Source organism: Myotis nattereri (assembly GCF_964212035.1).
Source record: "Myotis nattereri genome assembly, chromosome: 1".
NCBI lineage: Eukaryota > Metazoa > Chordata > Mammalia > Chiroptera > Vespertilionidae > Myotis > Myotis nattereri.
The window spans coordinates 115973424-115996667 of NC_138075.1; the positions used below are offsets into that span (position 1 = coordinate 115973424).

General features: G+C 37.5%; 1 protein-coding gene across 1 annotated transcript in view; it reads right to left on the minus strand.

The window, feature by feature from the left end:
- Window positions 1–23244, minus strand: part of KLHDC1 (kelch domain containing 1) — a 58077-nt gene that overhangs the window by 9185 nt on the left and 25648 nt on the right. The window contains exons 5-12 of the mRNA XM_081086525.1: window positions 22983–23061; window positions 21228–21311; window positions 12946–13029; window positions 12439–12497; window positions 9600–9712; window positions 7442–7514; window positions 2451–2535; window positions 1656–1708 (exon numbers count right to left, since the gene is read on the minus strand). Of these exons, the coding sequence (XP_080942651.1) occupies window positions 1656–1708; window positions 2451–2535; window positions 7442–7514; window positions 9600–9712; window positions 12439–12497; window positions 12946–13029; window positions 21228–21311; window positions 22983–23061 (630 nt within the window). The remainder of the gene's footprint in view (window positions 1–1655; window positions 1709–2450; window positions 2536–7441; window positions 7515–9599; window positions 9713–12438; window positions 12498–12945; window positions 13030–21227; window positions 21312–22982; window positions 23062–23244) is intronic.

The window sequence follows — 23244 nt, forward strand, 5'->3', positions numbered from 1 at the left end:
TGGGTCCCCCCCGCCCTTCCCCTTTTTCTACTATAGTTGTTTGAATGCCTGCCTTCTATATTATCAGCAATTTACGGGGAAGGTTGTGACTTTGTTTCATAGCACCATGCCGTCTTATGGTAGGTACTTGAATATTGTACTTCTTGATCCCTGGATATAAGGAACTTGCAATCTACTTAGGGAAAGCAGTTATGTTCATGGCAAAAGTTAAGTAACAATACTCTGCAGTATAAAATCATTACAGTATCTATTTCAAAACTTTGCCTGAACAATAGCATTACCTTGGGATCTTTCAAATATTCTGAAGTCCACGCTACACCCCAGCCCAGTGAAACCACAAGCTGTGGGAGTGGAACACAGGCATCAATGTGTTTTAAAGTTCCAATGAGAGTGTAATGTGCAGCAAGTGCGGGAAACACTCACTAACGGAACGAGCAGCTACGAAAGACTGCAGGAGGGTCCGGTTTAAGCTAGTCCATTGGTGCTCAAGTGGTTCAAGCTGTAGAACGTCTGGAAGTGACAGTACGGTCCTTGGCATACAGCATGCCCTCTCTCTCTCTCTCTCTCTCTCTCTCTCATGCCTTCACCCATGTTATTCCTACTGCAAAAAAACCTACAGTTCTTCACTGGGCAACTTTTACTTTACTCAAATCCTTCCTCCCAACTCTCTCAGGCAGAAATGGGGTCTTCTTCCACAATCCTCCCACTAAACTTTGTATTTACTCCTTTTAAAGCAGAAGTATATGAGCTAAGACACTATAAGTCACAGCACCAATTTAATAACAGCTTTGGGATTATATAAAACATTCTACTAAATTAAATGCATCTATGTGTGTTTACACTCTGAGTTCAGAGAAGTTAAATCAGGCTTAGAATCAAGGAAATACAGTATGTTTAATATTCCCATATGAACTAAATGCAATTTTACAAGCTAAGCAAAAATATGACTATACTGTGTATTTTAAGTTTTAAAAATAACATTGGTGTATGGTTGGTTCATCATTACAAATTTGATTATACTCTTAGGACAAATTTTTCTTTTAATCCCCACCCGAGGATATTTTTTTCCATTGATTTCTAGAGAAAGTGGAAGCGGGGGAGGAGGAGGACGAGGAAGAGGAGGAGGAGGAGAGAGAGAAACATCGAGGTGAGAGACACATCGAATGGTGCCTCTCGCACCCTCCCGCGCGAGCCCCCACCAGGACTGGGGACCCTGCAACCTAGGAAGGGTGCCCTTGACCGGGATGCAAACCTGAGTCCCTTCGTCCACAGGCGGACGCTCTAACCACTGAGCAAAACTGGCCACGGCTATTGCTAGGGCAATTTAAACATTTTCTTAAATTCAAGTCATAAGCTACCTGAAAAATGTTACAAAGCTGCTCTGGAGCATCATCCCATATACCAAAGGTTGCGGTTTGATCCCAGGTCGGGGTGCACACGGGAAGCAACGAATTGATATTTCTCTCTCACGTAGATGTTTCTCTCTCTTTCTCTCTCTCTCTCTTTCTCCCTCCCTCCCTTCCTCTCTCTCTAAAAATCAATAATAGCATATCCTTGGATGATTGTTAGGGGGAAAAATATTACAAAGCTTTCCCAAAATGAGGAAGAAATTATCATATATTAATAGCATATATATGAAAGATAAAATTGCTTACCTGAGTAGTGAATAAGGCTGTGTTTGAAAGATCAACAAATCATTACAGTGACCCTAATCAACATAAAAAGAAGTTGTCAAGGTTTTTGATAAAAATAACTGCATTAAAAGCTAACATGATGATATTCTAGTTATTGCTGGGTCAGTGGTTCTCAACCTTCCTAATGCCGCGACCCTTGAATATAGTTCCTCATGTTGTGGTGACCCCCAACCATAAAATTATTTTCATTGCTACTTCATAACTGTAATTTTGCTACTGTTATGAACTGTAATGTAAATATCTGATATGCAGGATGTATTTTCATTGTTACAAATTGAACATAATTAAAGCACAGTGATTAATCACAAAAAACAATATGTAATTATAATGTGTTTTCCGATGGTCTTAGGCGACCCCTGTGAAAGGGTCGTTCGACCCCCAAAGGGGTCGTGACCCCAGGTTGAGAACCACTGTGCTAGGTAGAAAATTTCATGAGTACTTACTACACTAAGTACTAATATACATTATATATTCATATGTATCAAATATTACTTACAAGCATTTTAATTCCATAAAATTATAAAAGCTCTTCTTAATAATTTGATTAATGAAGTTAATAGCCCTATTTTGATTTGTAAACCAACAATATCCTAAATGCTTCTCCACAGCCACTTATTCTGAAGAGTAGTCACACCACAGAGGCCCACTTCATGCCTTCCATATTTTGCAATGTGAGAGATGCGCATAATTGAATAACCATTTAGGGTGACTAACACAATTACTCAGAGGAAATATTTAGATAGGAAATTTTCTTACTGTATCCAAGGAAAGTAAATCATCTTTGCTCCCACCAAATACCATTATTTCATTTTCTTTTCCCAAACAGGCTGTGTGCCATAACCTATGATTGAGAAGTATAAATAGAGTGAAATACTACCAAGGAAGAAGCTGTATATCACATATTAATCAATTTTCAATTGCACACTCTAAAATGTAATCTCTTTCAAAAGAGGATAGATTTTAAACATTCCTCTAGAACAGTGGTTGGCAAACTCATTAGTCAACAGAGCCAAATATCAACAGTACAACGATTGAAATTTCTTTTGAGAGCCAAATTTTTTAAACTTAAACTATCTAGGTAGGTACATTGTTATTAACTTAATTAGGGTACTCCTAAGCTGGCCTTTGCTAAAAACGTCCTCAATCTGGTACGTTTGCTGAGGTCGACCCCTTCCAACTCTCCCATCCACACTCATCTTGTATACTTGTTTCGTCTATCTTCTTTCCAAAAACCGACTTCTGCGCATGGACCACAAAGTTTCAATCACACTGTACGTGCGCACCCGCACGTGGTATTTTGTGGTAGAGCCACACTCAAGAGGCCAAAGAGCCGCATGTGGCTGGTGAGCCGTGGTTTGCTAACCACTGCTCTAGAATCATCAGAGGATTCAATTCTAGAGTTCATTAAATCATATAATTTCAATTAAAGAGATGACCCCCATTAACTCTTTCCCATTATATCCCCCAATCTTTTACTAATCTCTTTATCACGTAGGTATTGAAATATTTTAGTCACAAAATGAAATAATTTAAAAAATATAGCTGGGTGTGGCTCAGTGGCTGAGCATTGATCCAGAAACCAAGAGGTCACCAGTTCGATTCCTAGTCAGGGCATATGCCTGGGTTGCAGACTCAATCCCCAGAAGGGGGCATGCAGGAGGCAGCCAATTGATGATTTTTTTCTCATCATTGATGTTTCAATCTCTCTCTCCCTCTCCCTTCCCCTCTGAAATCAATAAAAAAGTATTTAAAAAAATAAAAATAGAAATGAACTGACCTACAGAAATAGCCGCCTTTCCCATTCTTTTTCTTACTATCTGCCATCTTACTGCCCTCATCATTTTTGACTCTTTCTTTCCTGCTCTCTCTGCCCCCATCACCTGACAAATCCAATTTGGCATTTTCTTTTCATTTACATTGTCACACTATCACTCTGGGTACAGAATACCATACATGTTCCTCTTTTTTCTGCCTCCAATCTTTCTCACTATATAGCTGCTATTTAATATTTTTAAAGATGACATTTCCTGATCACGAAGCACCTGTGCCATTTTTCTTCTCCTAATATTTATGACCAACAGCTATTTCTTTTTCCTATAAAACTAACTCTTGCCTCTCCCCAAATGAACCTTCTCTTCAGCCAACTTCATCTACTTGCGTCCCTAAGAGTGAAGCTTAGATGTCTCTAGGCTTTTGTTCACCCGATTTCCTAGTCTAGAATGAGAAGTCACTCTCTCGGGGCCTTAAAAAAAAGACTCAAAATTCCCAAATGCAACCCAAACTGGCTCTGTCACCCTCTCTATTCCGCATCTGTCAACATTTTGTGCTCATTTTATAATCTATCTTACATTTGAAGATAAACTCCTCTATATACTGCTTTGGTTGATGTATGTGTCTTTACCTCCCCACAAAAACTCTAAGATCCTTAAGGCCAGACGTTGCCACCATAGTGTGCTGGAGCTGGTTTCTCGGCTCGTTAAAGCCAGCTGGGCACATCGCTATCCAGCTCCCTGTTCAGTGACACGCTGGTAGCTTGAAATGGCCATGGTGGAAATCAGCAAATGCTACAAATTAGGGCTTTTTCTGGTTTGTTTTTATGGGAAGCAGTGTAAACTGTTTACCAGCACATCACTGGAATTTGGGTAATTGAATTTTATGCTTCTCTTTTAAAATGCCCACTATGGTGTTCTGCATCCAGTAGTAGACCAAAAACTTTTGATTAACAAAAGCAAACACAAAATGCCAGCATAATTTATTCAGTAATTAAATAAACAAATCATTCATCAAGGAGTGGAGCATCTAATGTGTTTTTTAAAATGGTGTGATAGCTCATATCCATCTTCAGTTTCACAGTATTTACCAAGGATCGTTTCATGGTTTTAAAAAGTTCAGTATTTCTTGGGGCTCAAACTCTCAGAAAAAAAGTACACATAAATTTCTCAATTTTAAAAATAAATTGAGGGTTTATAAAGTCATTGCTTTGATTTTGAGAGTACTTTGATTACTTCTCTTAACACACCAAATTGCTGATGCAACAGATTCTACAATTACATTAATTACTTATTTTATTATCACATAACTTATTTTTAGCACATTAATCCTTTTACTTAACTTCCACACGTGCAAACAGTGGGATTATGCACAATTTGTTAAATCCATTCCTTTCCTCAAACAATCACGCCACAAGCAGTGACAAAAGCACCAGGCCCCCGGGCGGAACTGAGTCAGTGGAGACTTTGTTTGGGAGTGCTCTGCCCGATTCTCCAACTTGTACGTTAGGCCGTGCTTTCATATAGATCGTCCGTAACACCCAGATTATGTCGTGAAGTCAGAAAAGGGGACGGGGAGAGAGACTGAGTAAAGGAGATGGGATATGATGAAGTCCTCACATGTGGGAGAGAATAGCCTAACTTACTGGAGAGAAGGTCACATAACCTTGGCAATGCTCACGGGATACAACAGTACCTACTGCTCTGAAGACCAGCGCCTAGTTAGACATCTTTTAGACATTTAAGAAAGTTCTTTGCTGACAGCTATCTACACAGAGGATCAGATATGGCTAGATAGGTGGCTTCTCAACCAAGCGTCGTTTTGTCTAAGGAGAGACCTGTAGACGAGAGTGCAACACTGTAGGGTCTCAACCAGTGGCACTTCTGTCCCCACAGGGCCATCTGACAATATATGGAGATATTTTGGGTCGTCATAACTCCAGGCTGGGTGGGGGCAGTGCTACTGGCATCTTGTGGGTAGAGGCCAGATGCTGTTAAACATCCTCCAATGCATAGGACGCCTCTCAAAATAAATAATTTGGTCCAAAATGTCAATAGTGCTGAGGTTGAGAAACCTGCTGTAGAATTAATTACAAGAGGAGAATTGGGCAGCTTACATTTCAAATTATAGCTTGGAAAAGTTTGCACAAAATGCACATAGATGTTAAGTACATTCTCACTTTTATAAAAAAAAATTAGTATATACACACATATATGTTCTCCTTACACTAAACTGTATCCCACCTGTTCTCCTCCTCACCTCATACCTGAAGATAGCTCTGCCTCTGTCTTATCTGCCTTATGGAAACTCTGGCCTGGACTGCAGCATCGGAGAACACTGGAAAGCCTTTCCTGCCTGGATTTTGGTGACATCTAGCTTGCAACCTGATGTTTTCCTACAGACTGACAGTTTCTGTCCTCTCACAGCTGCTCTAAACTTATCACCTAAACATGCTAATAAAGCATATTATTTACATGACACATAGCTGAATTAAAAAAAATCTCTTTACATAGCTCAGTTCTAACTAGTATATTATTGATCACAGTTGTATTACTTTAATCATTAAGGATTTAAATATAAAATAGCAATTTAAAAATTAAACATTCTTTCTACCACTTTAGTCTATAATTAATGCATTCATATAATCAAGCAAATGGAAGAGAACAAAGAGCTTATCTAGTCCAAGTCCCTCATTTCACAGATGAAGAAAATGATGCTCAGTTTCGTAAGTGACTTTCCCAAAGCCAAAATGCTAACTAGTAGCTGAGCAAGGACTAGAATTCTGAGCTCCTATATCTTAATATAAAACTCTTTAAGTTAAAATACACATTACAAAAGATCCAGAATTGCTAAAGTAATATATTCCAATGAATTTTTATATATAAAAATATAAGAATCATATATATAATTATGATAAACTCTAAATATATTATGCATATTAACATAGAGATATAAAATGAGATATATTAAATATTTTCAGGTCTCTTTCTCAAGTTATTTGTTATACATTAAATTACTGAAATGCATGTCATTAAGTTGACTTCACATTAGTATAAATAATCTATAGTAAAAAAACTGAAAAACATGGCATGAAAAAGAATAAAATCTATTACTAACTATAATAATTATAATGTGCTAAATTTGAATTTCCTATGAATATATCTTTATTATACCATCAATCAAATTAGAAAAAAAATAAGAATGACAGTAGTGTCTGGCCAGTGTGGCTCAGTGGCTGAGCATTGGCCCATGAAACAAGAGGTCACCCGTTTGATTCCTGGTCAGGGCACATGCCCAGGTTGCAGGAGGCAGCTGATTGATGTTTTTATCTCTCTATCCCTCTCCTCTCCTCTCTCTCTCTCTAAATATCAATAAAAACATATTTTTAAAAAAAGCATTATAGTATTAATATGGTTTTCTTTGTAGTCTAATAATAGTATATTATTTCTACAATTTTTGTAGAAAATTATACTCTATAATATACCACAAATAACTAACATGTTTTTTAAAAAATTCACATTAATAAACATTAAGATAGTTTAATACAGAAAAATAATAACCTGCCATCTACTTGATCAACATAAAAGCAAATTCCCCATTAAGTTGCTCTCAACCTCTTCCATCAACAAGTAACTATTGCTAAAGCCATCCTCATTCTTGTCTACTTACTAAAAATAGTAACATTCTATACTTTCAATTTCGTAAGCCTTTTCGTATTTATCAGGCAAGATTATGCATTTACCTAAAAGAATAATAGTTTCAAATATGCAAATATGGGTAGAAACTGAATAGATAATTTCTAACAATCAGATATCATTTAAATGATAATTAAATTATTTAGGTAATATCAAGCTTATTTGAAAGACATCCTTCCTGGTGATTTATGGTTTTAATGGCAAACACTATAAATTCAGTGCTATATTTTAATACTTTAAAAATTCTTAACTATTTTACTATTTATCAACTTCTAAACTTACCTGGGTCTTGTTTTAGGTAAATATGTCAGTTGTTTCCAACAATTTGTTATGACATTATGAATCCAACCATCACCTGCAATATTGTGACAGTTCAAAAATTAAGATTAGGTCTTTGGAATAAAATTTTAATTTTTATCCAAATTTATCACGCTACATTTATGCAGCTATCTAATGTGTATGCATATTTTCTCATAAAAATTTTCAGAGATATACAAAAGTAGAGTAAACATAACAATGAACCCACACATATCCCAGACTCAACAACTATCCAGATTTTGTCATATGTGCTCCATTTATTTCTTTTTATTATTGTTGTTATTCAGTTATTCTAAAGCAAATTCTAAATCTTTGATTATTTTCCCCATACATACTTCAGTAAGCATTACTTTAAAAAAATTGATTTTGTTTACATACCTACAACAGCTTTGTCACATAACAATGCCATTATCACCGTCAACAAAACTAAAAATTATTTCTTAGTATTATGTAAGACACATATGACCACATCTTAAGCTGAATCTATAAAGGAGGAAATTGACTGGACTAAGAGTTAGGGCATTTACAGATGGGTACTATACTTATCAGGGTGATCACTTTTTCTACACTTGAAACTAATATAATAGTGTATATCAACTATAATTGCAAAATAAGTTAATTTAAAATAAAAAAAGCACTTTTTAAAGAATTAGGACACTTAATTCCCCAGGTCAAAGACCAAAAACCAGCACATAGGAGTTAAACACAATAATGCTGCCCAGCAAGTATGGCTCAATGGTTAAGCGTCAACACATGAACTAAGAGTTCACCGGTTCAATTCTCAGTTGGGCACATGCCTGGGTTGCAGCTCTATCCCCAGTGAGGGGCATGCAGGAGGCAGCCAATCGATGTTTCTCTTTCATTGATGTTTCTATCTCTCTATCGTCTCCCTTCCTCTTTCTCTAAAATCAATAAAAATATATTTTTTAAAAAGAAAGTAAAAACACTAATGGCTCATGAAGATATGACATTAAACAACCTCTACTGAAATGGGTAAATGTTAGCTTTTTTATTAGATTCCAAATCTTTCTTTTTTTCTTTTTTTTTTTGTTAATCCTCACCCAAGGATATTTTTTCATTGATTGTTTTAGAAAGAGTGGAAGGGAGAGGGAGAGATAGAGAGAGAAAACACTGACGTGAGAGAGACACATAGATTGGTTGGTTGCCTCCCACACGCGCCCTGACCAGGGCCTGCAACCAAGATACACGCCCTTGATCGGAATCGAATCTGGGACCCTTCAGTCCATGGGCCAATGCTCTATCCACTGAGCCAACCCGGGTAGGGCAGATTCCAAATCTCTTTTAATTAAAAGGTCCAAAAACTGAAGAAGCATAATATTCTGCAACAGTTAACACCCCCTACTAGGAACTGCTGTTTCCAATCAACCTCTGGAGTTTGTTGGCCAGCAGACTGCAATATACACAGTTGATGCTCAATAAATTTTTTAAAAAAGATACAGTTTTTTCCAAATCCTATATAAGATTATAGAAATTGTTTTCATTGTATATAAGTTATCTTAACGAAAACATCTCTAGCCATAGAAAACTTTTGAGTTAAGAAAATACTAGTACACAACATTTAGCATGTCAAACTAAGAAAGGATATTCTTGGTCTATCCTGATGGCATAATTTTACTGCGTAAAGAAAAACTGCATTTCAAAACCTTTGGGATCAGCAGTGACAGGAGTTTTAAAATTTTTAGCTAATCACTTTCCTTTGTAGTTTGGGAACAAAGAAAGAAGCAACAGGCCTTCCCACCTCATATTTCCAGAGCATTCTGGAAAGGCTGCTCTTCTAATCTCCATTCCAGCCTACAGTATAAGCATCTGGATGAAAAATCAGGAGGAGATAGAATCGTAGGCTACTGTAGTTGAAAGGGGCTTTAATTCACCTGGTTCAACCACCCTTCCTTCTCTCTACACCTAGGAACAGGAGAACATCGAGAGCCCAGGCCACAGAAGCAAAGGGGTCTTCCAGTTCCAATGCTCGGTGCGAGCATATAGTGGGGGGTAAAATAAAGGTAAAGCATAAAATCAGAAAAAGAGGACTATACCTTAAGTATAAAATACAACTTAGAAAAAAAAAAAGATAATAACTGTAGGCTACACATGATTCACTTACTTAATGGAATATTGTCCGCACTTAGTCCACCAAATAAGAAAAGCTTATCATCAGCTATTGGTGTTAGAGTATGCCATGATCGATGTTTAGGGTTTTCTCCAGTAATAGGAATCCTGTGGCAAAAATATAAATATAAAAATCTAGGTGCTGTGTTAGTTAAAATAAATGGTTTTCAATAATCTTAAAGGGAAAAACTGCTCTCACTAATTTAAAATTTTTAAAAATTATTTGGTGAGTTTAAACAACCTTTTCACGTAGTGTCTATTCTACCTGGTCATAGAACACAGATTAAAAATTAATTCCCCGTTAATTCACAATGCATACTCAGCATCATTCTTGTTGGTTAATCAATACAACTTCCTCAAGTGTTTCAACATAATTATTTTCATGGCTATAACCTTTAACTGTTGTTTCATGTTTAATTTTGTGTTTTCAGCAGATTTCCTCAATGGTATTATGGGCTTTTGTTGTTGTTTTTACTTGGTCTATTTGTTGTAGACTTTCCCAAAGCATTCTCTTTACTCTAGCTTCAAAACAAAAGCATGCAAGCCATTCCAGATCGAGGAAAAAAACTCTACTAAAGGTTACAAACAAATACTGTTCTATTCCTTAAAAAATAGAAACAGAAGGAAAAACATAAGCACACAAGTTTAACTAATTTAGGAGGTAAGAAGGCACCATTCTCCAGCATCCTGGAATGCTCCAGAAGAACATGGGCCATTGGTAGAAGATGTTATTTGCTTTACTCCAAACTGGAAATATTTTTATTTATTGTTTTTATTTACTACAAAAAGCATTTTTATTTGAAAACATTCAACAACCACAAAAATATTTAATGTTTTATATAATCCTGTTTTCCAGCAATAAGAAACAATAATTTGGTGTATATGTGTCTGGATTTTAATGTGCATATAAATATTTATTAAAAATTATAAATGGGGCCCAGCTGGAGTGGCTCAGTGACTGAGCATCGACCTCTGAACCAGGAGGACTAGGTTCCATTCCCAATCAGGGCACATGCCCAGATGGTGGGAGGCAGCCAATCAATGATTCTCTTTCATCATTTGATATATATCTCTCTCTATATATATATATCTCTCTCCCTCTCCCTTCCTCTCTGAAATCAATAAAAATATATTTTAAAAAATTATAAATGGGATATGTTCCATTCTGTAATTTTTTTCACTTTACTAGAACGTCGTAGAATATTTCCATGAAGTAGATTCCTTTGCTAATGGAAGCATGGCAGCCCTTTGGGCAGATGTACTATGATTTAAACAATCCCCACTTATGAGCATGAAGGTTGATCTCAAGTTTTTGTTTTCATAAATAATGTTGCAATAAACATTTTTGTGTATGCACACGCACATAAATATACTTGTCCAATTATTGTCTTCAGAGAAATTCTGGATCAAAGTAGAAATTCCATTTTCTATTTTAAACATATTGCCAGACTACCCTCCAGAAAAACTGTACCAATTTATACTTCTTCTAATTATGTTGTTACAACCTGGCACACATTGGTCATTTGTAGTTATTTTTATCTGATAGTGAAAACTAGTTTTATTAGTATTACCATTTCTTTTTTTTTTTTTTTTTTTTTAAATATATTTTATTGATTTTTCACAGAGAGGAAGGGAGAGAGATAGAAAGTTAGAAACACCGATGAGAGAGAAACATCGATCAGCTGCCTCCCGCACATCTCCCACTGGGGATGTGCCCGCAACCCAGGTACACGCCCTTGACCGGAATCGAACCTGGGACCTTTCAGTCCGCAGGCCGACGCTCTATCCACTGAGCCAAACCGGTTTCGGCACCATTTCTTTAATATTCTATGAAGTTGAACATTTTTTAAAAATAATTTTGCCTATTTATATGTTTTTTTTTGAGTTGCTCATTCATGTTCTTTGCCCACTTTCTTATTGGATTATTTGTCTTTTTTTTTTTTTTTTACTGACTTAGTTCTTGCAGATCTCAGCCCACTCTGTTAAAAATACTACAAATATTATATAAAGTATATGACTGTCTCACCACTTTGCTGAACACATGACACTAATACAAAATAATATTAAATGTATAGTGTAATTCAAAAAATAAAAAAATTAAAAAGAAAAATTCAAAATAAAAAATACTATGGAATTCAAAAAAACATCAAAAAGAAATACTATAAATATTACTTCTAACTTATTTTTTGTTTGCATTTGCCAATCTGCCTTTTAACTTTTGTGGTATATTTTTTTAACACAGAAATAATTAATTCTTAAGTAGTTTTATCAACCTATCTTTTAATTTATGAATTTTGAGATTATATCATTTTTAGAAAAGCCTTCTCCATGGCAAGATTTTATAGGTAATCTGCTTTTTTTACACTCTTGTGGTTTCATTTTTTATAGCATTTATACTTTGAAATAATATATAGCTCTGAGTTCATCTCATTACATGAATAGATGAATTGATAGCTAAACATATTTATTCTATTGCTAAATATAGATTATGAGCCATAAATAAAATCTGACTTTTATCCACTCCATTATCTGTTCACCTGTGATGACCCTATTCAACTGTTCCTTTATTTCTTCTACTGACCAGTCCTAAAGAACATAGTATATAAAACCAGTACTTTTACATAATCAATTTTCAACTGCTAGTATTCTCATGTTTTATATAGTTGGGTTAAAAAACAAACTCTAATCTATATATTCTTTGCTTAGACATATTATCTGAAGAGAAAAATATAATAATTCAGTTTTAGAGACCCCAATTTGGATTATGGTGCACACACATATACAGACACACACAGAAATGCCTATAGGTAAAAACAAACACATTTCATACTTACCTTCCAGACCAAATCCAGGTATCTAAGTTTAGATAGTGCAAATCATTCATCCTAGTTTGCTAAAATAAAAGTGTGTTAAACTGGTCAGTGTTTTACATCTTTCATAAGCTAAAATTTTGTTTTTAAAGTAGTTTTTATTAAAAGTAGATTATCTCTATTTTACTTAAGATCATAAGTTTATATATTGGGAAACAATGCTTAGCACTAATAAAGTTAACATAGAGCTATCAAATTAATGTGTCAAGGGGGAAAGGAAGAAATGAGTTTAAACTAACAGGATTTAGATAATAAGAAATGAAACTTTTCTAATAATACACTAAAGTGAAGGATTCTCCTCATTAAAATGTGATTTATCTGTGATGATTCATGTATGGTCTGTTTGGGAACAGAGGATAAAAGTTATTGAAGGACACTATTATTTCTAGATTTTTTTAATGTTCAGTTGTTCTATAAATTCAGAGGATATGTTCTTATAAGAAGCATCACACATAAAAAGATTATACTAACCAAAACACGTCCACCAAAGATATAGCCCTTATTTCCAAGGACTGCACACGCATGTGCGGCTCGTGGCTGTGGTGGGACTCCACCCTGCAAGCAGAGACCAGAAAACAGTGCAAAACTTGAAACTTGTGAAATCACACTCTTATGCTTAGCATGAAAAATACGTGACTGCTAAGCTACCATTACCTATGTAATTCCATTAGAAAGCCTAATGTGAATTCCACTCTAAATCAGTGATTTTCAACCGCTGTGCCGCAGCAGGCACACTGGTGTGCCATAAGAATTTTTAAAACATGCAATACCTGACTTTTTAGCCAGGGACACTGACCTCTTCTTTCTTAGATTATGAAATTAAAACACTGACACCCTAGCTGGTTTGGCTCAGTGGAGAGAGCATCAGCCTGTGGACTGAAGGGTCCTGGGTTCGATTCTGGTCAGGGCACATGCCTGGGTTGCAAGCTTGATCCCAGTGTAGGGCTTACAGGAGGCAGCCAATCAATGATTCTCTCTCTCTCCCTCTTCCTTCTTCTCTAAAATCAATAAAAACGTATTTTAAAAATATATTATTTTTTTTAAAAGGATTGTTTTTTAAAAAAATGACAACAGCTGTTGTTCAGTGGTTAGAGCACTGGCCCACATACCAAAGGGTGGTGGATTTGATTCCCAGTCAAGTGCACATACCTGAGGTTGCATGTTTGATCCCAACCCTGGTTGGGGCACGTGCGGGAGGCAACCAATTGATGTGTCTCTCTTACACTGATGTTTCTCTCTCTCTTCCCTGCTCCTTGCCTCCCTCTACTCTCTCTCTAAAAATCAATGGGGAGAAAATGACAACAGTCGCTACAACAATAGATGTCTGGTGTGAATGGATCAAAATTATACGAAATTTTTTTGTAAGATTAGCAAAAAAATATATATATGGTGTGTTGCAGAATTTTAGTAATTAGTTCATGCATTCCATGAAATAAAAAAGGTTGAAAATTACTGCTCTAAATAGTAAGATACCTCGTTTTATTGTGCTTCACCTTATTGCGCTTTGTAGATATTGCGTTTTTTTATAAATTGAAGGTTTGTGGCAACTCTGCATCAAGCAAGTCCATCAATGCCATTTTCCAACAGAATTTGCTCACTTCGTGTCTGTGTCACATTTTGGTAAGTCTCAAAATATTTCAAACTCTTTTTATTATATTTATTTTTATTTGTTATCATACCTAATAAAAGGCAAAAAGGGTAATTAACTGTACCTCCGCTATGCTTCCCATTGGCTAATCAGCGAGATACGCAAATTAACTGCCAACTAAGATGGTGGCTGGCAGCCACAAAGCTGAAGCGAGCAGGAGGCTTGCTTGCTCCAGTGATGGAGGAAGCCAAGGTTCCCCGCCTGCCGCGGCCCGGTTCTGAGCTCCGAAAGCAACAGCTCCAAAAGCAACAAAGTTTCAATTTGGAAGCCAAACACACCCCAGATACCTGCTTTCAGCAGTCCGTGGCCTCAGAGCTGGGAGTGCCAGTGAAGGCAACAGTGTTTCAATTATAGAAGGTAAATAAATCCCAGAATAAAAAAGAAAAAGAAAAAAGGAGAGGCTGGGAGTTTCAGTCACCGGCCAGCCTGAAAACAGCCCTCAGCCCCTCACCCAGACTGGCCAGGCGCCCCAGTGGGGACCCCCACCCAGAAGGGGGTGTGGCCAGATGCAAACAGCCATCAGCCCCTCACCCAGGCTGGCCAGGCACCCAAGCGGGAACCCCACCCTGATCCGGGACACCCTTCAGGACAAACCAGCTGCCCCCCACCGATGCACCAGGCCTCTATCCTATATAGTAACAGGGTAATATGCAAACTGACCCTAACAGCAAAAGGACTGGGAATGACTGGTCACTATGACACACACTGACCACCAGGGGGCAGACACTCAATGCAGGAGCTGCCCTCTGGTGGTCAGTGTGCTCCCACATGGGGGAGCTCTGCTCAGCCACAAGCCAGGCTGATGGCTGCCAGTACAGCGGTGGTGGTGGGAGCCTCTCCTGCCTCCTCAGCAGAGCTAAGGATTTCTGACTGCAGCTTAGGTCTGCTCCCCGCTGGCAAGTGGACATCCCCCGAGGGCTGCCGGGCTGCCAGAGGGATGTCTGATTGCCATCTTAGGCCCAATCCCCCGGGGAGCAGGCCTAAGCCAGCAGGTGGTCATCCCCCGAGGGGTCCCAGACTGCGAGAGGGCACAGGCCGGGCTGAGGGACCCCCCCCGAGTGCACAAATTTTTGTGCACCAAGCCTCTAGTTATTATTATAAAGATTCGTGCAATAGGCTTTCCTTTACCCTGGCTTCCGGCACCGGTTTTCCTCCGGCACCCGGGACCCAGGCCTTCACTCCGGCCGAAGCCGCCTTCAAGCCTTCGCTGCCCCGTCCGACCACTCGGGTCAGGTCACACAGGGGCAGATCGCTACTGCCCCACCCGGCTGTCCCGGGTTGGGTTGCACACAGGACACCAGCTGCACGGGGTCACAGATAGCAGGCCCGGATGGTGGCAGGGCAGGTGGGATGACGCTGTCTCAACCTGCCTGCAGTATGCAAATTAGCCACCATCTTTGTTGGCAGTTAATTTGCATATCATGCTGATTAGCCAATGGGAGGCATAGCAAAGGTATGGTCAATTACCATGTTTGTCTATTATTCGATAGGATTTGTTATGGTGACCTGTGATCAGTGATCTTTGATGTTACTGTTGTAATTGTTTTGGGGGTGCCAAGAAAAGCACCCATGTAAGACAGCAAACTTAACAGATAAATGTTGTGTGTGTTCTGACTGTTGCTCCGACTGGCCATTACCCATCTTTGTCCTTCTCCTCAGGCCTTCCTATTACCTAAGACACAACAATATTGAAATTAGGCCAATTAGGGACCCGAGAATGGCCTCTAAGTGCTCAAGTGAAAACAAGTGTCACATGCCTCTCACTTTAAATCAAAAGCTACAAATGATTCAGCTTAGTGAATAAGGCATGTCAAAAGTGGAGATAGATCGAAAGCTGAGAGAAGCTGAAAGCTAGGCTTCGTGTCCCAAACAGTTAGCCAAGATGTGAATGAAAATGAAAAGTTCTTGTCCTAGCCGGTTTTGCTCAGTGGATAGAGCGTCGGCCTGCAGATTGAAGGGTCCTTGGTTCGACTCTGGTCAAGGGCACATGCTCAGGTTGTGGGATCGATCCCCAGTAGGGGGCATGCAAGAGGCAGCTGATCAATGATTCTCTCATCATTGATGTTTCTACCTCTCCCTTCCTCTCAGAAATCAATAAAAATATATTTAAAAAAAGAAAAGAAAATGAAAAGTTCTTGAAGGAAACTGAAAGAGCTACTCCAGTAAACACATCAATGATCAGAAAGTGAGACGTTCTTATTGCTGATATTCAGGAAGTTTTAGTGATCTAGAGATAGGATCAAAGCAGACCAAACATCCCGTAAGCCAAAGCCTGATACAGAGCAAGGCCCTAACTCTCTTCAATTCTATGAAAGCTGAAAGAAGTGAGGAAGTTGCAGAAGAAAAATTTAAGGCTGGCAGTGGTTGATTTGTGAGGCTTAAGGGGGAAAAAGCCATCTCCAAAACATAAAAGTGCAAGGTGTAGCAGTAAATGCTGATGTAGAAGTTGCAGCAAGTTATCTAGAAAATCTAGCTAAGATATTTAATGAAGGTGGCTATTCTAAACAATATATTTTCAATGTAGACAAAACAGTTTTATATCAGAAGGAGATGCCATCTAGGACTTTCCTAGCTAGAGAAAAGTCAATGCCTGGCTGCAAAGCTTCGAAGGACAGGCTAAACGCAGCTGGTGACTTTAAATTGTAATCAATACTTGTAGACTACCTGAAAATCCTAAGACCCTTAAGAATTATGCTAAATCTACTCTGCCTGTGCTATATAAATGGAACAACAAAGCCTGGGTGACAGCACATCTGTTTACAATATTGTTTACTGACTATTTTAAGCCCAATTTTACTGTTGAGACCTACTGCTCAGAAAAAAAGATTCCTGCCCGTGTGACTCAGTGGTTGGGTGTCAACCCATGAACCAGGAGGTCATGGTTCAATACCCATCAGGGCACATGTCTGCTTGTGGGCTCCATTCCCAGTAGGGGGCATGCAGGAGGCTGATTCTCTGTCATCACTGATATTTCTATTCCTCTCTCCCTCTCTCTTCTTCTGAAATCAATAAAAACATATTTTTTAAAAAAAATAAAAGGAAGCTACTCCTGACTTTAGGCTGCCAGGAGCTCATGTGGCATAAAAAAAAAAAAAAGATTCCTTTCAAAATATTACTGCTCATTGAAAGTGCAACTGGTAACCCAAAAGCTCTGATGGAGATGTACAGTGAAATTAAGGTTGTTTTCATGCCTGCTAACACAGCATCCTTTCTGCAGCCCATGAAGGAATAATTATTTAAGAAATACATTTCATACAGCTATAGCTGCCATATTGTGATTCCTCTGATGAATCTGGGCAAAGTAAATTGAAAACCTTCTGGAAAGGATTCCCCATTCTAGATGCCATTAAGAACATTTGTAATTCATGAGAAGAGGTTAAAACATCAACATTAACAAGAGCTTGGAGGAATTTGATTCCAGCCCTCATGGATGACTTTGAGGGGTTCAAGACTTCAGTGGAGGAAGTAATTGCAGATGTGGTGAAACAGCAAGAGAACTAGAATTAGAAGTGGAGCCTGAAGATGTGACTGAACTGCTGCAATCTCATGATAAAACTTTAACAGATGAGCAGATGCTTCTTATGGATGAGAAAAGTGGTCTCTTGAGATGGAATCTACTCCTGGTTAACATACTATGAAGACTGCTGAAATGACAATGAAGCATTTAGAATGTTACATAAACTCAGCTGATAAAGCAGCAGTGTTTAAAAGGATTGGCTCCAATTTTAAATAAGTTCTCCTCTGGGTAAAATGCTATCAAACAGCACTGCATGCTACAGAGAAATCATTCATGAAAGGATGAATCAATTAATGTGGCAAAATTCACTGTTGTCTTGTTGTAAGAAATTGCCACAGCCACCTCACCTTCAGCAACCACCACCTGATCAGTCCTGATCAGTCAGTAGCCATCAACATCCAGGCAAGACCCTCCACCAGCAAAAAGATTAAAACTTGCTGGAGGCTCACATGAGGGTAGCATTTTTTAGCAATAAAGCATTTTTTAGTTAAGGTATTTTTTAGATATAAAGTATTTTACATATAATATTATTGCACACTTAATATACTGCAGTACAGTGTAAATATAATTTTAGATGCTCTGGGAAACCAAAACATTTGTGTGACTCACTTTACACAATACTCACTTTATTACAGTGGTCTGAAATCTGTAATACCTGTGAGGTATGACTATACTCTTCAAGAATGAAATTTATTTGCCCTAGCCAGTTTGGCTCAGTGGCTAGAGTGTCGGCCTATGGACCAAAGGGTCCTAGGTTCAATTCTAGTCAAGGGCACATACCTTGGTAGCAGGCTCCTCCCTGACACGGGCCCTGGTCAGGGCTTGTGCAGGAGGCAACCAATCAATGCGTTTCTCTCACATCAATATTTCTCTCTTTCAGTCTCTCTCTAAAAAAACCAATGCAAAAATATCCTTGGGTGAGGATTTTTTTAAAAAGAGAATGAAATTTATTCACACAGATCTTTACTTTTTAAGGCATTTTTCTTAAATGCCTGAGACTATTTAGCAAAAATAATATTTTGTGTAAGTTTTAGCTTAAAAATAAGGATTTTAAAATGACATTTTAAAAGATTCTCTTTCTCCCCTCTTCCTTCCACTCCCCCTTCTCACGCACACATACACACACAAAGTTAATATTATTAAGTGAGCAATGCACAGTGTGATGATCCCAGAGACTCTAAAAAATTAAATCTGTCCCCCAGAACTCTTGGTGCTTCAAATGCCACAATAAAAATTTCATTTTTTTGGCTTATACTAATAGTACTTTATCTCTTCCTAAAACTCTTCACAATAACTGGTAATACTTCTCTATACTTTTCTTTGAACAAATATATTAGATATTTACTTCAGAGAAGTTTTGGATTGGTGGGAAAAGAGAGAGTGTAATGAGTAGATGAATAAGATTTGAAGGAAAAATTTTATGCATAATTTTCATGTGTTCCTGGTGGGTGTCTTTGTGTATGTTATTTCATTCCAAGTTCTGAAAGAACCCTACATTATCAGCTCATTGGCTACCAATTGTGAGCATAGGAAACTTAAGCTCTACATCCAATATCATAACTCCCTAGACTTCTCAGGTTTATCTAGTAACTGTGCTGAAGTCAACATGGTAAGAAATAATTCAGATAGTACCTACAGAATACTTACATAAATGAGAGAGAACCATTTGAGTTGTGGTTCCCAGTCTTTCCAGCAAAACAATATTGTCATTTTTACCCCATCTCTTATCTGAAATTTGGAATAATTCTTCTACTATAAATATACTAGAGGCCTGGTGCACGAAATTCGTGCACAGGGGGCAGAGGGATCCCTCAGCCCGACCTGCACCCTCTCCAATCTGGGAGCCCTCAGGGGATGTCCTACTGACAGATTAGGCCCGCTCCCCATGGTTCTCTGCTGTCTGCGGGGCCCGCTTGGCAGCTCTCAGGTCGGTGCCGGCGACACCTAAGCAGGCCCTGCTGTGTGCGGTCTGGGGGCCTGCTTGGCCGCTCCCGGGTCACCACAGGCGATGGCCAAGCAGGCCCTGCTCTCAGCGGCCGTCCCCCAGGACTGAAGTACTCCAACGGGGCTGAGAGGACTGGACACTGCCATCCTGTGGCTATGGGCACTGCCATCTTTGTGTCAGAGTGATGATTAATTTGCATATTACTCTTTTATTAGATAGGATTTATTATGAAATAAATATTGAATTTCTCCTTTTAACATATAAAATACATTTAGTAGCAAACCAAAGCTTCTGAATAAACTGAGTTCACACAACTTCAAACAAAAACAAAGAAATAACATTTGTATGAATGTGTGTGCCTAACTGCATAAGTAATGCACAATGTTTATTAGGTTGTTTGAAATACTGAAAATAACTCAAAGATCCCTGTTACTAGTATATTGCTCTTACAGAGGTGAAAACCCCATGAAGGAAAACATTTCCACCTTTCCATTTTACAGATGACACACTAAATGGCTTGTCTAAAGCACACAGGTCTTTCATGACACAATTAGAATGCAAATTCAGGTAGGTGGTGGGTGGAGGTGGAGGAGGGCATAGAGGGGATAAATAGTGATGGAAAAGAACTAAAATAAAATAAAGAGAGAAAAAATACCCAAAAAATGCAAGTTTAGTTTTTTCAACTTCAACAGCAATAACTGATACCCTCTACCATGTCCTTTCTAGAACTAATAGTCCTTTTCTAGCACCAAAAGGAAGAACTGCTTGTGTGCCCGGGGCCATAATCCCTCCTAAATGAGCCATCCAGTCTGCAGTAAACAGAATAAAGCTAGCATACAATGAGAAATGGGGAGGAGCAGACAAAGAGAGATGGAAAGTGTTGGTGTTGAGTAACTTGCTCCAGTTCCTGATCCCCACAGCTTTCTTCCACTGTGTGAGCTCCGCCATAATATACTTCCCAGCTGTGAGAATTCACTGCTGCTTAAACGAATTGGATTTCTGTTTGCTTACAAGTATATGAAAGAATATTAATAATGTATTTTTGCCATGCTACAATTGCATATAGACCTGATTTCAAGGGTTTAGAAAACATGGGTTTTTACAAATCCTGCACTTGGTTTACAAAAGGACTTTTTAAAAGAACCTTCCTGCCCTGACTGGTTTGGCTCAGTGGATAGAGCATTGGCCTATGGACTCAGGGGTCCAGGGTTCGATTCCAGTCAAGGGCATGTACCTCGGTTGCGGGCACATCCCTAGTGGGGGATGTGCAGGAGGCAGCTGGTCCATGTTTCTCTCTCATCGATGTTTCTAACTCTATCCCTCTCCCTTCCTCTCTGTAAAAAAATCAATAAAATAAATATATTTTTTAAAAAAAAAGAAAAAAGAAAAGAACCTTCCTTAAATCAGGGCATCACACTTGTAGGTAAACAATAATGATTGCACCTCTTTACAAGCTTTTTCTAGAAAACCCTTAACTAATCCGGAAAAAAATATGTGATAAAAAATTAATAGTATTAGTGATAGTACTCAAGAGAAACCCTGTGTATGTGATTACAAACTCAATTATTAAAATCCAAGTAACTTAATTAAAATGTATTTTAAATATATCAATAAATATAAAAATAACATTTTATATTACTTACTTTAATTTCTGGTTGAAACCAATTCTGTGTCTTTGTGTCAAATACATGAACATCATTATGCCATCCCCAGAATATCTGCTCTTCCTAAAACAAAATTTTTTTAATATATAAAAGATTTTATAACTTTTAGATTATTGTTATAGTTTTATTGAATATTTACTGGTTAAATAATAGACACTTTTACAAAAATAAAGCTGTTACCATATTCATAAAGCTAATGCATACAGCAGTGGCTCACAAAGTGTGGTCCCCCGACCAGAGCAGTGTCACTCAGCAACTTCTCTTCTCATAGTATCGCTTGCAGGATGTCATAATTTACTTGTTAACAATTTTCCAATTCCCTCAAAGGATTGTCTCTTTTAAAATTGGAGAGGACAGCCCTGGTTGCTGTGGCTCAGTTGGTTGGGCATCATCCCATGTACATAAAGATTGCCAGTTTGCTTCCGGATCAGGGCACATTCCTGGGTTGCAGGCTCAATCCCCGGTAAGGGGCATGCAGGAAGCAGCCAATCAATAATTCTCTCTTATCATTGATATTTCTCTCTCTCTAAAAAAATCTTAAAAAATAAAAATAACATTACAGAGGATATTTATATTTTAAAATCTGTTTTTCTAAAGTACATGCTTAGAATCCCTAATCTTTGCTATTAGAAACTTTAGGTGACTATGAATCCTTTTTCAAAAAAGTTACAATCAACTCTACTTAATCAAGCAATTTGCTCTTATAGGTAAAATTTGCTCACTTTCTTCTTTGTCTTCTAAGAGACAAAAATATCATCAAAGCAAAGATTTAGCAGTTGTACTGTATTTAGAATCTTCCAGATTGCTAAAATCCTCTATTGCAGCTTATCTCTATACCAGATTTATCTGTAGGTGAGGAACACATCATTGTTGTCAGGACTTGTCAAACTAAAAATTTTACTTAGTTTAGAATCTAAACCAAAAAAATCCACTATACATCAAAAATTTCAGAACATGATCATTAGCCTAACTGTACTAAGAGAGAAAAAAATGAGAGATTTCACTGATAAGTAAAAATAGATCTAAAAATGGGAAGTTTTATTTCTGAAAATTATCAGTAATACTATTAAGTAGCAAAGCTTTAAAAATATTTCATATTAAAAGCTAAAAAAATGTAAAGACATGGAAAATTTTTAAAATACCCACATACAAGGAGATATACACAAAATGTTCATATACATTAATAATGTACAATAATAATGTATGCTAGTAAAAGTTACTGTGCATCTTGGTGGATCAATTTTTTTAAGTTATCTTTTAAAATATTTCATTTTTATACATTATGACTACTTTTATTAATTATAGCTTATTCTCTAACCAGTAAGATTAAGTAGGAAATGAATATCACTACTCACTCACTCCTGAATAAGAGTTACAACTAGTTCTAGTACACATATCTAAAAGCAGGTATATGTCAGCAATAGCCATTCTGGTTACCTATGGGCAAGTTTTTCTCAGTTGCGCTAAAGCCTCTACTTGTCTAACAGAAGCCTCTACTTGTGTTTCAATAGGTATAAGTGATTAACTATGTAAGAAAAGAAATTACTCTTTCAGTAGCCATGAAGGTGATAGAACTTCCTCTAATTGAATCCAAATTCAAAAGAGAAAACACTTTTTTTTTCATAGTCAATTATAGAAAATGAAAATGAGAAAGAGTGGGCTCATTATTTCTAAAAACTTTAAGATAGCAAACACTAAATTAGAGGAAAATGTAAATGGTGATTACTCTCTTACCCAAGATGCATCATGAACATCAAAACAGTCTTGGAGTTCATTGTGTCTCCTACACCCATAGCCACCAAAATATATTAATCTGAAAAACAAATACAAAAGGAGACACTTAGAAGTTCTACTTCCACTTTGTTCATAGACAATTGAATGAGATAATTTCTCTCACCCTAACAACCTAAATAAGCCAGATATAGTCATGTGCCATATAAAGACATTTCAGTCAATGACAAACTGCATAAATGACAGTGGTTCCATCCGATTGTAA